This window comes from Eretmochelys imbricata, chromosome 16 (assembly GCF_965152235.1).
Source record: "Eretmochelys imbricata isolate rEreImb1 chromosome 16, rEreImb1.hap1, whole genome shotgun sequence".
Lineage (NCBI taxonomy): Eukaryota > Metazoa > Chordata > Testudines > Cheloniidae > Eretmochelys > Eretmochelys imbricata.
In genome coordinates this window covers 2,686,348-2,704,274 of record NC_135587.1, presented here as the reverse complement: position 1 = coordinate 2,704,274, position 17,927 = coordinate 2,686,348, and the positions used below count along the sequence as shown (strand labels likewise).

Here is a 17,927-nt window from a genome sequence, read left to right as displayed (position 1 = left end):
TGTCTCCCAAGATTTGTGAGAGTGATGGGTCATCCTTCAGGATAGGTTGTAGATCCTTGATGATGCGTTGGAGAGGTTTTAGTTGGGGGCTGAAGGTGATGGCTAGTGGCGTTCTGTTATTATCTTTGTTGGGCCTGTCCTGTAGTAGGTGACTTCTGGGTACTCTTCTGGCTCTGTCAATTTGTTTCTTCACTTCAGCAGGTGGGTATTGTAGTTGTAAGAACGCTTGATAGAGATCTTGTAGGTGTTTGTCTCTGTCTGAGGGGTTGCAGCAAATGCAGTTGTATCGTAGAGTTTGGCTGTAGACGATGGATCGTGTGGTGTGGTCTGGGTGAAAGCTGGAGGCATGTAGGTAGGAATAGCGGTCAGTAGGGTTCCGGTATAGGGTGGTGTTTATGTGACCATCGCTTATTAACACCGTAATGTCCAGGAAGTGGATCTCTTGTGTGGACTGGTCCAGGCTGAGGTTGATGTTGGGACGGAAATTGTTGAAATCACGGTGGAATTCCTCAAGGGCTTCTTTTCCATGGGTCCAGATGATGAAGATGTCATCAATGTAGCGCAAGTAGAGTAGGGGCATTAGGGGATGAGAGCTGAGGAAGCGTTGTTCTAAGTCAGCCATAAAAATAAGCTTATTATGTTAATCATGATCATCCTAGTCTGTTACCTTGTGCTCCCTTCATTTAAATTCTCTGGGACAGAGACTGTCTTTTTGTTGTATGTATATACAGCAACCAGTACAATGGTTATAATAATCCCTTATTAGGGCTCTAGGCACTACTACAATATAAGTATTAAATAAATAATTATTATAGAACTAAAGCAGTTTTATAAGTGATCTGCAGAATGTGATCAGTTAAAAACATTAGGACTACTCTGCACTGTCCCGCCTGACACCGCTCCGACAGAATGCCTCCATCTCAGGCAAAGAGAATGAGAAGTTCTGCTCCGCTTCATTCATAGTTGCATAGAACCCTGGGGCTGGCACCTAGTGACTTAATCAATGCATCATTCATAATGCGACACCTAGAGTACTTTGTTCCTCTGTAAAAGTAGTGAAACCACTGAGGTGGCTTCCAAGTTATAATTTGCAATTAGCTATTCTATTAAAAAGAGATTTTTTTTTTCTGACCAGACAAGTGATACTGATGAACAGCATCAAATCTGTACAAAGGAACCATATGTCACAGACACCAAATGAGCCTGTTCTCACCTGTGTGGGGATTTCCCTACCCTTTCAATGTAATGCTATGTAAGCATTCACTTTCAGCAGCCTAATTCGACAGCCCAACAGTTACTTAACTTCTTTCAGAATTTGCTTACATCTCCAATCTGCTCCCATTTTAACAACAGAGCTTCAGGCTATTGGGAGTAGCTGCTGTTTACTTAATCAAAACTAGGAAGGTAAGAGAGAGAATAAGAAAAAGCAGTTTAGACAAATGTGCAATGGTAATTATTCCAAAGAATTTCAAGCATGCTGGAATGAATCAGCACAATTATTGTAAAAATAGAAAAGTATAATTTAAAAAGGACGCTGTCAAGTTATCAATCTTACCTAAAAAAAATCCTTTCGTGTTCTGTGTTCTTAATAAATTTTTTTCTATTTATGCAGGATGTTTCTTTGGCCTTTTTTGGCTTGGGAAATAATTCTTTGCATTCCTAACGTGCCCTTCATCAGAGGCTTTCCACCAGGTACACAGGAAAGGAAAACTGGCCCGCAGCTGGCTGAGTTCTACTACTGTTTCATGAGAAGTCAGAAAGTTTCTGCTTACTCCCTTAGAGGTAAATCCTTTTATGTAAAGTTAACCGAGCAAATTGTTCCTGCTAATGAGCACTCCCTAACTGGCTCACATGAATCTTTTCTTTCTGGCGTTCTAACTTCATTTCTGCTTCACATTTAAGTTTCATAATAAATATTGTGACAAAGTTCCTCCTCTGCCTTGGTGGGTCCTGCGCTTATTGGCAGATTTGCTCACCTCAGAGATTCACGGCAGCCCTCAGTTTGGCCACTTTTGCTAGTGGCTTAAACCTGCCGTTCACTCAGCTAACCTCATCACTGGCCAGCATGGGAAAAAGAAAGGAGAACAATCCCCACAGTCTCTGCTGGTCCACCTAGTGGATCGGGGAACAGGCCAGGGACTCTGGTGGGACCCATAGTCCAGGTCAACTCCTCCTATATCCAATCAGGAGTTGGGGGGAACCCGGGCCCACCCTCTACTCCGGGTTCCAGCCCAGGGCCCTGTGGATCACAGGTTCACAGAGTTTTGTGTAACACCTGTGTGACAGCTACAACTCCCTGGGCTACTTCCCCATGGCCTCATCCCAACACCTTCTGTATGCTCATCAGGACCTTCCTCCTGATGCCAGATCGCGTTTGTACTCCTCAGTCCTCCAGCAGCACGCCCTCTCACTCTCAGCTCCTTGCATGCTCCGCACTGACTGAAGAGAGGTCCTTTTTAAACCAGGTGCCCTGATTAGCCTGCCTGTCTTAATTGATTCTAGCAGCTTCTTAATTGGCTCCAGGTGTCCTAATTAGCCTGTCTGCCTTAACTGGTTCCAGCAAGTTCCTGATTGTTCTGGAACTGCCCCTGTTACCTTACCCAGGGAAAAGGGACCTGTTTAACCTGGGACTAATATATCTGCCTTCTATCACTCTCCTGTAGCCATCTGGCCTGACTCTGTCACAATATTTATACTTTGAAATTCACATCCATAGTAAATGGAAAGTTTTCTGGTTGAGACTTTCAGAATGTGTGTGTGTGTGTATGTATGTATGCATAAAATACTTTTTTCATACCAAGTGCCACTATTTTAAGGTCACATCTTTAGGGAATCTATCGGGCCTAGAAACAAGTGCTAGTCACCCCTTTGGAAAGCTGGGAACGTACCCTTTCTCATGGGATAAAAGAAGGGCAGGTGTGGAGTTCAGAGGTGCATGATAAATGCAATATTTTCATCACCACCACACTCAGGGAGAGGATGGCTCTACCCCAGTTTGCCACTAACTCCCTGCGTGACCTTGGCCAAGTCGTTGCCCCTATCTTTGCTAGGGTTCCCCCATAGCTAAGGAGAGTATCAAAGCAGATAGTTATTGTTGGGCTGAATCCCCACATTTTCTTAAATAAACCAGTGAAGTTAAATTTAGATAAAATGGGAGGATTTACTATAAACTCCATTTTTTTAAAATGGGGGAGAGGAGAGATGCAAATCACTCTGAATTATTAATTTTGTAACTGGAGTGCACTATCAATAACCTGAGACGCCACAAAGCATAGTTTCTGCTCTGTGCCCACTAAGGAATAGACAAATGATTTACAATTACATTTTATAAAAGAGGAAAAAATGCTTCCAGAGAATTTGAGATGATACTTCTCTCCTGTTTATAATCCTAATTCAAATGGATGGATTAAAATCCCTTCAAAAATAGAATGTGTGAGAGAGGTGAATTATATATTGTACACTTGTGGGTTTTTTTATATATACAGAATAACATGGGCAGAAGATTAACCATAGATTCAGAGTATTTCAGGGTTGAATAAACAATAACAAGACCTGATGAATGAATAATTTCAATTTCAGTATGCTAAAAATCTGGTCTATTGGCTGTGTTCTGGATTATGCGGTGTCTGTGTTTATGGCACTTTACCCTCCCACTGTGGCCGTCTGCTCCATTCTTCAGCTGATGAGGTTGGTCTCGTACAGTATTGTCTGCTCACAAGAAGCAAGTGAAAAGGACACTAGGGAAGTCAGATGGTAACAAAGGAAAACTTGCCCCCCTTTGTTACGGTAGGGTCTCAACGTGAGCAGCCATTTTGTTTCAAAAATAGGCAGTGTAGCCTTTTTTTTTTTTTTTAAACATACTAAAGTTATCTGCCGGGCACTTAGGATCCAGCTGTAGTTTTCTGCAGTAAATCATAACGATATCATATTATGGAGAGGTCAATAACAGTTTAGGTTGCAATCTAGCTTCCATTCTGTCTTATCTCCATTCTCTCCCTAACTTTTCCCAGGACAGGGATTGTCCTGAAAAGATTATGATTAATGGGGAGGACAACAATTCCTGCCTTATGATTCCCAACAGGAGAGGACGAACACTTCAAATTACAAGAGTTTTTAAAAAAAGAAAAGGAGGACTTGTGGCACCTTAGAGACTAATCAATTTATTTGAGCATAAGCTTTCGTGAGCTACAGCTAAGTGATTCACAGTTACTATTTTTAACCAAGTATCCCAGGATTCTTTAGCCACTTCTCACACAGGAGTAAACCCTTTACAATGTTAACAAATTCACACATGCTCACACATCTGCACACTGGACTGCACAAAATGTTATGCTTGAAGAGGTGAAAAAGCCTAATGAACTGCCCAGTTTAACAGGTCCCCACTTATCGTTTCTTGCACACAGAAGTTGGAGATTCTAAGCTGGTTGATTACTGGGACATTTACCTTTTCAAGCATAAAAGTGTCTGCAGTTCCATAAGGTGGGGGCTTCCTCCCAGCACCCTGCAAAGCGTGTCCTGGACTCCTTGGCAGATCCCCTGTGGAGCTCTCAAGCTCCTCCTCCTCACCTCTGCAGCAGAAGGGCATCCCAGGAACTCCACACAAAATGAAAGTCTCTGCTGCTTCTCTGCAATTGAGCTCAGAACCCTCCCCTTTCCTGGCTCTGTTCTGGAGCCCAGCAGATGGGCAGTGGGACTCCACCCCCCAGCAGAGCTTCAGGTGCACAAAGCCTTCCAAGTACAAACAGCAGCTCCAGCCCCACACCGCCTTCAGTGTCTTTTCTGTGTTAAAGAGCCAAGAGCCCTTCTCCTTTGTCCATCTTAGGACATGTATTTATATGTATTTACAAGAAGGGTAGCTCTGGAGATCCGTACATGAAATGAAGTACAAAGCACAGAATGAACTATGCATCCTGCCTCTGAAACTGCAGTTACCAGCATAGCATCATAAAAATTCTAGAATTTAGTGGGAACTGGAGTGTTAGCACTCCCAGCACAGGCCATATCTTCTGGACCAGCGAACAAGTTTTAAATGAACAAAGTCTACTGTATTAACTCACAGCAGCATTCAGAAAGGTATTTTCTATCAGTTAACATAATCATTTATGTCCATCACTGAATGTACATAAATTATTTCACATCATGCCAGTTAAGGACCTCCAGCTCCATTTTGAGATTTCACTAAGATTCAGAGCTAACTATGCTGGCTATTTCATAGAATTACTTCAGAAATCCAGTATAGTTGTAGCCATATTGGTCCCAAGATATTAGAGAGACAAAGTGGGTGAGGTCATATATTTTATTGGACCAACTTCTGTTGGTGAGAAGACAAGCTTTTAAGCCACACAGAGCTTAACAACAGCTATGGGTGAAATCAGACAATGCTCTGGAATGAACTCACACAGGAAAAGACAAAAACATCTATCACCTGTGGGTCAATGCTCTTGATAAAGCAATCATTCTATAGCTGACCGATCAGTCCTCATCCTCAAAGGAAACCTGCACAACATTTTCTAAAGACGAGCCTCGGATCTTAAATTCATTACTTTGCTAAATGCTGAAAATCATGGACTGAACAGGGACACTGGATTTATCATAGAATCATAGAATATCAGGATTGAAAGGGACCTCAGGAGGTCATCTAGTTCAACCCCTTGCTGAAAGCAGGACCGATCCCCAATTAAATCATCCCAGCCAGGGCTTTGTAAAGCCTGACCTTAAAAACTTCTAAGAAAGGAGTTTCCACGACCTCCCTAGGTAACCCATTCCAGTGTTTCACCACCCTCCTAGTGAAAAAGTTTTTCCTAATATCCAACCTAAATCTCCCCCACTGCAACTTGAGACCATTACTCCTTGTTCTGTCATCAGCTACCACTGAGAACAGTCTAGAGCCATCCTCTTTGGAACCCCCTTTCAGGTAGTTGAAAGCAGCTATCAAATCCCCCCTCATTCTTCTCTTCTGCGGACTAAACAATCCCAGTTCCCTCAGCCTCTCCTCAGAAGTCATGTGTTCCAGTCCCCTAATCATTTTTGTTGCCCTCTGCTGGACGCTTTCCAATTTTTCCACCTCCTTCTTGCAGTGTGGGCCCAAAACTGGACACAGTACTCCAGATGAGGCCTCACCAGTGTCGAATAGAGGGGAATGATCACGTCCCTCCATCTGCTGGCAATGCCCCTACTTATACATCCCAAAATGCCATTGGCCTTCTTGGCAACAAGGGCACACTGTTGACTCATATCCAGCTTCTCGTCCACTGTAACCCGTAGGTCCTTTTCTGCAGAACTGCTGCCAAGCCATTCAGTCCCTAGTCTGTAGCGGTGCATTGGATTCTTCCATCCTAAGTGTAGGACTCTGCACTTGTCCTTCTTGAACCTCATCAGACTTCTTTTGGCCGAATCCTCTAATTTGTCTAGGTCCCTCTGTATCCTATCCCTACCCTCCAGCGTATCTACCTCTTCTCCCAGTTTAGTGTCATCTGCAAATTTGCTGAGGGTGCAATCCACGCCATCCTCCAGATCATTAATGAAGATATTGAACAAAACCAGCTCCAGGACCGACCCTTGGGGCACTCTACTTGATACTGGCTGCCAACTAGACATGGAGCCATTGATCACTACCTGTTGAGCCCGACAATCTAGCCAGCTTTGTATTCACCTTATAGTCCATTCATCCAGCCCATACTTCTTTAACTTGCTGGCAAGAATACGTGTCTAAAGCTTTGCTAAAGTCAAGGAACAACACGTCCACTGCTTTCCCTTCATCCACAGAACCAGTTATCTCGTCATAGAAGGCAATTAGATTAGTCAGGCATGACTTGCCCTTGGTGAATCCATGCTGACTCTTCCTGATCACTTTCCTCTCCTCTAAGTGCTTCAGAATTGATTCCTTGAGGACATGCTCCATGATTTTTCCAGGGACTGAGGTGAGGCTGACTGGCCTGTAGTTCTCCGGATCCTCCTTCTTCCCTTTTTTAAAGATGGGCACTACAGCAGCCTTTCTCTGCGGAAAAGGACCTAGGGGTGACAGTGGATGAGAAGCTGGATATGAGTCAGCAGTGTGCCCTTGTTGCCAAGAAGGCCAATGGCATTTTGGGATGTATAAGTAGGGGCATAGCGAGCAGATCGAGGGACGTGATCGTTCCCCTCTATTCGACATTGGTGAGGCCTCATCTGGAGTACTGTGTCCAGTTTTGGGCCCCACACTACAAGAAGGATGTGGATAAATTGGAGAGAGTCCAGCGAAGGGCAACAAAAATTATTAGGGGTCTAGAACACATGACTTATGAGGAGAGGCTGAGGGAGCTGGGATTGTTTAGTCTGCGGAAGAGAAGAATGAGGGGGGATTTGATAGCTGCTTTCAACTACCTGAAAGGGGGTTCCAAAGAGGATGGCTCTAGACTGTTCTCAATGGTAGCAGATGACAGAACAAGGAGTAATGGTCTCAAGTTGCAGTGGGGGAGGTTTAGATTGGATATTAGGAAAAACTTTTTCACTATGAGGGTGGTGAAACACTGGAATGCGTTACCTAGGGAGGTGGTAGAATCTCCTTCCTTAGAGGTTTTTAAGGTAAGGCTTGACAAAGCCCTGGCTGGGATGATTTAACTGGGAATTGGTCCTGCTTTGAGCAGGGGGTTGGACTAGATGACCTTCTGGGGTCCCTTCCAACCCTGATATTCTATGATTCTATGATTCTCCAGTCATCCGGGACTTCCCCCGATCACCATGAGTTTTCAAAGATAATGGCCAATGGCTCTGCAATCACATCCACCAACTCCTTTAGCACTCTCGGATGCAACGCATCCGGCCCCATGGACTGGTGCTCATCCAGCTTTTCTAAATAGTCCCTAACCACCTCTTTCTCCACAGAGGACTCGTCACCTCCTCCCCATGCTGTGCTGCCCAGTGCAGGAGTCTGGGAGCTGACCTTGTTCATGAAGACAGAGGCAAAAAAAGCATTGAGTACATTAGCTTTTTCCACATCCTCTGTCACTAGGTTGCCTCCATCATTCAGTAAGGGGCCCACACTTTCCTTGACTTTCTTCTTGTTGCTAACATACCTGAAGAAACCCTTCTTGTTACTCTTCACATCTCTTGCTAGCTGCAACTCCAGGTGTGATTTGGCCTTCCTGATTTCACTCCTGCATGCCCGAGCAATATGTTTATACTCATCCCTGGTCGTTTGTCCAATCTTCCACTTCTTGTAAGCTTCTTTTTTGTATTTAAGATCAGCAAGGATTTCACTGTTAAGCCAAGCTGGTCACCTGCCATATTTACTATTCTTTCTACACGTCGGGATGGTTTGTCCCTGTAACCTCAATAGGATTCTTTAAAATACAGCCAGGTCTCCTGGACTCCTTTCCCCCTCATAAAGAAAAGGAGTACTTGTGGCACCTTAGAGACTAACCAATTTATTTGAGCATGAGCTTTCGTGAGCTACAGCTCACTTCATCAGATGTATACCGTGGAAACTGCAGCAGACTTTATATATACACAGAGAATATGAAACAATACCTCCTCCCACCCCACTGTCCTGCTGGTAATAGCTTATCTAAAGTAATCGTCAGGTTAGGCCATTTCCAGCACAAATCCAGGTTTTCTCACCCTCCACCCCCCCACACAAATTCACTCTCCTGCTGGTGATAGCCCATCCAAAGTGACAACTCTTTACACAATGTGCATGATAATGAAGTTAGGCCATTTCCTGCACAAATCCAGGTTCTCTCACTCCCTCACCCCCCTCCAAAAACCACCCCCATACACACACAGACTCACTCTCCTGCTGGTAATAGCTCGTCCAAACTGACCACTCTCCAAGTTTAAATCCAAGTTAAACCAGAACATCTGGGGGGAGGGGGGGGGTAGGAAAAAACAAGAGGAAATAGGCTACCTTGCATAATGACTTAGCCACTCCCAGTCTCTATTTAAGCCTAAATTAATAGTATCCAATTTGCAAATGAATTCCAATTCAGCAGTTTCTCGCTGGAGTCTGGATTTGAAGTTTTTTTGTTTTAAGATAGCGACCTTCATGTCTGTGATTGCGTGACCAGAGAGATTGAAGTGTTCTCCGACTGGTTTATGAATGTTATAATTCTTGACATCTGATTTGTGTCCATTTATTCTTTTACGTAGAGACTGTTCAATTTGACCAATGTACATGGCAGAGGGGCATTGCTGGCACATGATGGCATAAATCACATTGGTGGATGTGCAGGTGAACGAGCCTCTGATAGTGTGGCTGATGTTATTAGGCCCTGTGATGGTGTCCCCTGAATAGATATGTGGGCACAATTGGCAACGGGCTTTGTTGCAAGGATAAGTTCCTGGGTTAGTGGTTCTGTTGTGTGGTATGTGGTTGTTGGTGAGTATTTGCTTCAGGTTGCGGGGCTGTCTGTAGGCAAGGACTGGCCTGTCTCCCAAGATTTGTGAGAGTGTTGGGTCATCCTTTAGGATAGGTTGTAGATCCTTAATAATGCGTTGGAGGGGTTTTAGTTGGGGGCTGAAGGTGACGGCTAGTGGCGTTCTGTTATTTTCTTTGTTAGGCCTGTCCTGTAGTAGGTAACTCATGTTATTCTCCCAGGAGATCTTGCCCATCAATTCCCTGAGGGAGTCAAAGTCTGCTTTTCTGAAGTCCAGGGTCCGTATGGCTTATTACAACAATCTGTAAACCACTACCTCCCCCTTTTGTCTTATGACTTCAGAGGTGTTTGTAAATGGGCCAATCTACCTTGAATGGTTCCTTAGAATATGTGCTAACTACTTATGCTAAACAATCTGTTCCATCTTGGATTTTGCTGAGATGCTGGGAGTACCTTTCCCAAACCTGAAGAAGAGCTCTGTGGGCTAGTCTACACTAGAGGCACTTCATCAGTGCAGCTGCATTGCTGTAGCGTGTCCAGTGAAGATGTTCTATGCCAATGGGAGAGAACTCTTCCATCAGAATAATAAATCCACCTCCACAACAGTGGTAGATATGCAGCAGGAGAAGCTCTCCCGCAGATATAACACTGCCCGCAACGGCACTTAGGTCGGTGTAACGAACGTTGCTCACAGGTGGCTTATTCAGACCCCTGAGCGACGCAAGTTTTACCAAAGTAGGATAGATCTGGCCGGTGTGGCTCGAAAGCTTGTCTCTCTCACCAACAGAAGTTGGCCCAATAAAATATATTACTTCGCCCACCTTGTGTTTCAGAAATCCAGACACTGTCATGACCAGCTAGTACTTTGGATTCAAAAACACCTGAAGTGTGAAACGGGATAGCTGGTCTTGATGAACCATTTGCTGTTCAACTAAATTGGATTTGTTTTTTTAAGGGAGACAGACAGGTAACCATGTCATTCCATTTGGTAATTATGTAGGGTGGTGTATTATCTCATGACAGGATTATTATTACTGAAGGCACAAAACAGGATGTTTTCCCTGAAGTTTCAAGTTCTCCATACCTAAGTCCTCTCTGTGCATATGCATCGTGATGACCACTTCTTACACTAAATAAATTAGATCAAAGGGACACTGGTGAAGGTATTATGTCTAAAGAACTAACTACAATAGGGGTCCTTCTCTCTAAGACATGGCCTGCAGGGTTCTTTCTGCGTATCTGTTTCAAACTGAACATTCATGCCACAAGGGAACATAAAACTAGAATTTTTTCCAGTGTTTCTTATAAAATGCCAGTAAAATAGGTGCACACATGCCCTCTCACTCACAGAGCATGTCCGATACCCACTGATATCCTCCAATGATGCCAACAGGCATTGTGTCAGACCCCTAGTGCATGGTAGTTGTGGTTAATGCACCATGTAGATGAGTGTACACGTGTACCTTCTTGTTTACGGGAATCTCACAAGCAGCAGGTTGATATGTGTTTTTCCTGAAAGAAAAACTGGTGTCGATGGAAGAGATCTGAAAATAAGTCTTAAAATGTTACAGGGCAACAACTCCATAGGCATGACAGTAATGTCCCTTGAGCAGCAAAGCACTCGTCTTTCACATAAGTTGCTCTATCTCCACTACCTATCCCCTTCTCTTTCCTTTGAATAAAATGACATGGGGTCAGCAGCTCTAACACGTACAATCATGGGCCCAGTAAAAAGAAGGACGGAGTAAGCAGGGAATGGCACATAACCCTTATGTTTTCCGCACATTACATTTTACTCTGTGGAAATAACCTGTAGATCGGCATGAGTTGCAGGAAAGCTACCAGTAACTCCCAAAACACTCAACAGCAGGTTGGTAACTGCAGTGCCAGTTGGCTCCAATGGGGAGACATGCAACCAACATGCCCATTTTTTCTCGTTAAATTTCTCCAGACAAATGAAAACGAACCCATCCAGCACTGAGAAGGCACAAGCCCACCATACACAGGACTAGGAACCAGGGTGAAGAAAACAAATGAGGCTCAAGGGCACTTCCATAACTTTTGAGAACTCTAAACAAGAATTTGGTGTTACATATTCACATCACTGTGCATTTCAAAGGACAATCTTGTTTGGAACAGCAGCTCCTGGAACACACCCATGACTACAGTAACAAATGCATATTACTGGCTGAGTTCTGATGCCTCTCAGGAATCACAGGGCTTGCGCTGTACCATGGAGTTTCTCCAATTACATTAAAAGCAGGAGAGAAAGGGTTAATTAAAAGAAGCAATAATTAGTTTTTTAAATCCTGTGAAAAGACTTTCATGACAACAGACATGATTTTGTTTTACCGAATAAAATGCCTCATTCTGTGCTCCTGTTGTAAAATTTCCCTTCCAAGCCAAGCAGCAGCCTGTCATACACAGTGACAGACAGCCTGACTGATGCTTTGCTAGAACGTTACGATTTGCAGTAACATACAGACAAGCTCTTACCAATAGCACTGACAGCGTGTTTGAGCTCCAAAGTAAAGGCGGTAAGTGGTACCTCTTCAGACACTGGCATGATTGCTACGGTGGAGAGGTTGCTGGCAGCGTTTCCAGCATCCCACTTGCTGCCAGTGGTATGCAATCCAAGAGGATGACCTGCCAAAAAAAGTATGTAATTAGCCAACCAGAAAGCTGCATTCCCTTTTGGTACCAGGTCTCCTTTTCAATTGTCAGGCTATAGGGAAATAATTATTGAATTGTTTAATCTGTGAGATGCACAATATCCTCTATTTATCCAAGGGAAAGATTATAGACTATTCCATTCTAGACAGGGTGCATGCAGACTCTTATTTTCAATTGCTGAAGGGGCAGGCTTTGGGTAAAATTCAGGCAATGTCAGAATTCAGATTCTGAGACTACGTGAAGTAGGATGCATTTTCACCTAATCCAGGCTCCCCTGAAAGACAAAAGATGCTTCTCACCCTATCAGAGCTCAGCCCTGGCATAATGAATTTAGACGGCAGGCATCCTCTTGGCCTGGGAAAGAACTCATTTAGTTAACAAAAAGTAACAACCTATTTCCATGGGTCAAAGGATTCTAGGAATCAACACACACTTTGTATAGTCTTCCGAATCAGGGAAATAAGCAAATATCCAGGAGGTCATTTCAGATATGGTCCATATTAGGGTTTGAAATCTCCACTGTCCTTTCTTTTTGCATTTGTGGTGGGGAATTGCAGACCACTGAGGGAATGTGATAAGGAAGGGACCATTTCCACAATAGGAAAGTGCTCTCATACTTTTCACACTAATAACTGCAGGTTCCTATTAAGCAGCTTTCTTGATTTCTGCATTGTGAGTGAACAAGCACATCTTACCAGAACCCTGCAGTACCTTATTTTCTGGTATTAAACGTGAAGATTCCTATTTTACACAGGTTGGCGTTAGACTCGCTGGGTCCCAGGACAGAAACTAAGGAGTGGGACCCCATCCTGCCTTCCTTACCTGCTTGCACATTGGATTTCTGCAATGTTTTGGTTTTATGAATATTGTGACAGTCATATTACTACTATTCCTGGGGGAATTCTGTGACAAAAAAATTAAAAATTCTGCACCTGATATTTTAAAATTCCGCAAAATTCTGCATATTTTATTTGTCAAAATAACACCATATAATCACACCGGTTTCAATTATTTTGGTAATTTATTTCAAAATACCTATCAGCAAATATGTCTGTAACAATACAGACACACACACAAATTCCCCCAGGAGCAGAGAGTTAAAGGAACTCCTACGACAACCCAATACCTGTTTCTCTGCTCCCTCCCCCAACCTCCAGAGCCCAGCCGTAGGGCACCCCCCCAACCCAGATACCCACACCACCACCAAGATCCCAGCTGAGGGGTGCCCCCCCAGCCCAGATACCTGCACCCCAAGATTCCAGCTGCGGCGCGCCCCCACAGGCCAGACACCTGCACTCCTACCCTCCAGAGCCCAGGTATCCAGAGGGAGCAACAGCCTGATGCTGGGTCCTGGGGTTGCATGGAGTTTTCTGCGTGCCACTTCCTTACTTCAGGGTGTGCTGAGAACTGCAGTGGTGCAGAATTCCCCCAGAGCATACTACTATGATTACTGCTACTACTGTCATTCATAATAATCATAATAATACAGTATAAAAAGCACTTTTATGCAAGAAAATAACCAAATCAGAACACATTGACAAACTCATCTAAATCACTTAGAAGTGGACCCTCCTTGCCTTTGAGGAGGCAAATTCTTCAATTATTTATTATGTCCAACTTGCAACAAATTTCGTGTTCAACTGAAGTCTCAGACAGACCATTCAGACGATCTTGTGAATAGTTCTTCAGTAACTTTAAACGCGAGAAGCTTCTCTCTCCTGAGGCCATGGTTATGGGTACAGACAAAAGGAGACACAATGCAATGCTTAGGTTTGGGTACAGATCCAACAACTTTTTAGTGTAGATGTTGTTTAACATCTCCAGAGGCAAATTAGACACCCCAGCTGACAAAGCATTTACAGCTGGGAAGCTCTGGAGATTCAAGTCATCAGCATCAATGTCACCCATTTCTTGAGCCAAATGCTTGCAACTTTGCGGACTGAAGGTGATGGCTAGTGGTGTCCCTACAGTGGGGCTCTGAAGGAGTTTGCTTACGTGACTGATTTGAAACAAAACATCATGCCATACAACAATGAAGATTATGAAGTGCCCTGAAGAGATCTCTCACGGAAGGCTTCTTGTCTCTGAGGCTGTCATACCATCTCTTTTCTGAACTGCATGATCAACGAGTGCTTCAAGAGCACACTGCACTTCAGTTAGGTGATATCGAAGCACCTTAAAATGGTCAATATGAGACTCCCAGTGAGCGTCTGACAGCTATTTGACTGTAAGCTGGGTAATGTGCTTTTAAGTATGGACCAGCGCTGAGTAGAAGAACTGAAAACAAGAAAAACACACTGTAACACCCCCAAAAATGTCACATACAGCACAGATATTTAGCAGCATCCAAGATGACCAAATTCATACTGTAACTGCCATAGGGCATGGACAACACTTTTTTGTTAATGTTCTATATTATTTTTTGGACATCTTGTCTTTTGTCCTTCATATTGCTTCCACTGTCATAGCTTTGTCCTCTGCAGTCATAAACACTAATTTTCAAGTTCTCAAGGTGGACGAAAAAAGTGTCATATAGCATCTCTCCAGCAGTGGCCTCAACAGCAAGGAATCCAGTAAAATGTTCTGTAGCTGAAGCCCCAACAGATAGTTCACAATTAACAACGCGGAATGTAACTGACAGTTTCTCAGGGTGGCTGCTGTCAGCAGTTCTGTCCATTATCACACCAAACATTCTGTATGATTAACTCTTTCAGCAATGACATGAAGGATGTACTTTCCCATTCTAGCAATCAATTCATTTTTAATATCTTTGCTGAGGTAATGACTGGCAATTTCTCTTTTCTCAATTCACTGGTGTTCATTCATTACAGGGTCAAATTTTGCCAACAGTTCATAGAATCATAGAATATCAGGGTTGGAAGGGACCTCAGGAGGTCATCTAGTCCAACCCCCTGCTCAAAGCAGGACCCATTCCCAATTAAATCATCCCAGCCAGGGCTTTGTAAAGCCTGACCTTAAAAACTTCTAAGGAAGGAGATTCTACCACCTCCCTAGGTAACCCATTCCAGTGTTTCACCACCCTCCTAGTGAAAAAGTTTTTCCTAATATCCAACCTAAACCTCCCCCACTGCAACTTGAGACCATTACTCCTTGTCCTGTCCTCTTCTACCACTGAGAATAGTCTAGAACCATCCTCTCTGGAACCACCTCTCAGGTAGCTGAAAGCAGCTATCAAATCCCCCCTCATTCTTCTCTTCTGCGGACTAAACAATCCCAGTTCCCTCAGCCTCTCCTCAGAAGTCATGTGTTCCAGTCCCCTAATCATTTTTGTTGCCTTCGCTGGACTCTCTCCAATTTATCCACATCCTTCTTGTAGTGTGGGGCCCAAAACTGGACACAGTACTCCAGATGAGGCCTCACCAATGTCGAAGAGAGGGGAACGATCACGTCCCTCGATATGCTCGCTATGCCCCTACTTATACATCCCAAAATGCCATTGGCCTTCTTGGCAACAAGGGCACACTGCTGACTCATATCCAGCTTCTTGTCCACTGTCACCCTAGGTCCTTTTCCGCAGAACTGCTGCCTAGCCATTTGGTCCCTGGTCTGTAGCTGTGCATTGGGTTCTTCCGTCCTAAGTACAGAACCCTGCACTTATCCTTATTGAACCTCATCAGATTTCTTTTGGCCCAATCCTCCAATTTGTCTAGGTCCCTCTGTATCCTATCCCTGCCCTCCAGCGTATCTACCACTCCTCCCAGTTTAGTATCATCCGCAAATTTGCTGAGAGTGCAATCCACACCATCCTCCAGATCATTTATGAAGATATTGAACAAAACCGGCCCCAGGACCGACCCCTGGAGCACTCCACTTGTTCAACCTGACCAAGGAAATTTCCATTGCTTGGATCATGTTGTTCTTCTGTAGTTCCACGAAAATCCAGATTCCACTCTGCTGAACAACTATGCAAATGACTTTCATTACAACAGTTCCTCAATAATTCCTTTCCATTGCAATTAACTCCATATTGACACTGTCAACAGTTTTATCGCCACTGATCCCTGCTTTCAGATTCTGCCATGCCTCCATACTGCATAAATGTGCTGATGAGCATTCATGCTCTTTGAGACAAGAATGAATGTGCTTCCACGCATTGAAGCCGTCCTTCAAAAAGAAATGATTGCATTTTCCAAAAAGAGTACAACAAAAACAAAATACTTTATCTGCAGACATTTAAAACAGAAGCCGGGATCAGAGAATCATGTCACCATTTTTAAGGTTAATCTAATAGTTCTCCTTTGTAAAGCATCCAACAATGTCAGAATGACCTCAGTGGACTCACCTCACAGATCAGTGTCCTCAGGTTTGGCCTGAACGTTATCCCCAGTTTCAGCTTGCTCCTCAAAATTCAAAGGTGACTTCTCAGTGGACAGAGTGACAGAAGTCAAACATTCCCCACTTTCTGCCTCTTATGGTGTGAAGAACGTAGCTAATTTAGGATATTTTCCCAAGCGTTTGGCCTTTTCCTCAGAAGCACATCTTTTTTGAGCACCACTGGGATATGAGCATTTCATCTCTGGCTCTACTTTTTCCCGCCGTAATTTTATGTAACTTATTAGCGGTTTTGTTTAACTTAAACCTAATGTAATTTTAATGGAAAATAAATTACTTTTTTCAAACACCCCAAATCCCAGACTTGCCTCAGTGATCATCTAATTTTACTCCACTATCTCTCTTCAATCCAACACCAATCAAACACGAGCAATTCATTCTTTCAAAGTGCAGATGTAACAAATCAAAGAAACATGATGAAGCTGCAATTCAGTAAGCAAATGAGTTTGCAAAAAATATGCCAGACAAATTTGTTCTGCAATACAGTAATTTTTTTTTTTTTAGATTTTAGTACAGCAATTTTCAAATGTTGTGAGCGCAGTCCCCCCTTTGAGTTATAATTTTGGTTGTGCTCCCCCAATACCTACTCCTCCCCTCTCAAATTTTCAGGGGGGGGAGGTGAGTGCAATAGTCTCTGGGGGTGGGGCCAGCACTGGGTGCAGAGGCGTTGACACTGACCCACAGGCTGGGTGGCTCACTGAAGTGAGTCAGGGGGTGGAGGTAGAGCTCCCTCCCCGAGCCCCACCACCTGGGGTGGGAGCCAGAGGCCGAGCCCCGCCACCTATAAGGTAGCTTCGCAGAGCCTCCTATGGGATGGGGCCCTGGGCAATTGCCCTGCTTATTGCCTCTTACCGCTGGCCCTAACTTTAGAGCCCCAATTGTTCTGTTGCTTAAATAGCACAAGCCAGCATGGCAATGAGTTATTTCTTTGTCAAAAGCATCAATTATGTCTAATGATCTTTATCCCATTTCTCAGGTCCCTAGACCCTGGTTATGGAATATTCTGAAGGAACAGCTAATGTAAAATAGGCTGGAAAATTATCATCAATATATCAACATCACACACAGTAGATACTAAATAAGAGATAATTCACTGCATTCAATTTTTCATTTGACTATATATTCATTTCATTTATTGTTTAAGCAACAGTCTAAACACCCTTTCCAAATACATACACAACACAATTAGACATTTTTCTTTTTGTTTCTGATGAATTTGAAAGTCGTGAGAGTTCAAAGTTCAAAATGTTCACTGCCTTCAACTTACACAGTTAAGAAAATACTTAACACCTGTTCCCTATGCTCCTTTTATTTCGTCTGGTTGGCTCAGCACAAACTTATGGGTTTATGAAAAACAGATCCTATCAAACTAACTCAGTATCTTTTTTAAATGAGATTATAAGTCTGATTGATGAAACTAATAGTGTTGATGTAACATACTTAGACTTCTGTAAGGTATTGCATGATATTTTAATTAAAAAAACTAAAAAGGTATCAAATTTATATGGTACATATTAAATGGATTAAAAGCTGGCTAACTGATACAAA

The 17,927-nt window shown here is 43.4% G+C and overlaps 1 protein-coding gene across 6 annotated transcripts in view; it reads right to left on the bottom strand.

Moving 5' to 3' along the window:
* PNPLA7 (patatin like domain 7, lysophospholipase) overlaps nt 1-17,927 on the bottom strand; it is a 428,589-nt gene that overhangs the window by 162,362 nt on the left and 248,300 nt on the right. For all 6 annotated transcript variants that reach the window (XM_077836180.1, XM_077836185.1, XM_077836179.1 and 3 more), the window contains one exon: nt 11,850-11,999. In XM_077836180.1, coding sequence (XP_077692306.1) covers nt 11,850-11,999 — 150 coding nt within the window. The remainder of the gene's footprint in view (nt 1-11,849; nt 12,000-17,927) is intronic.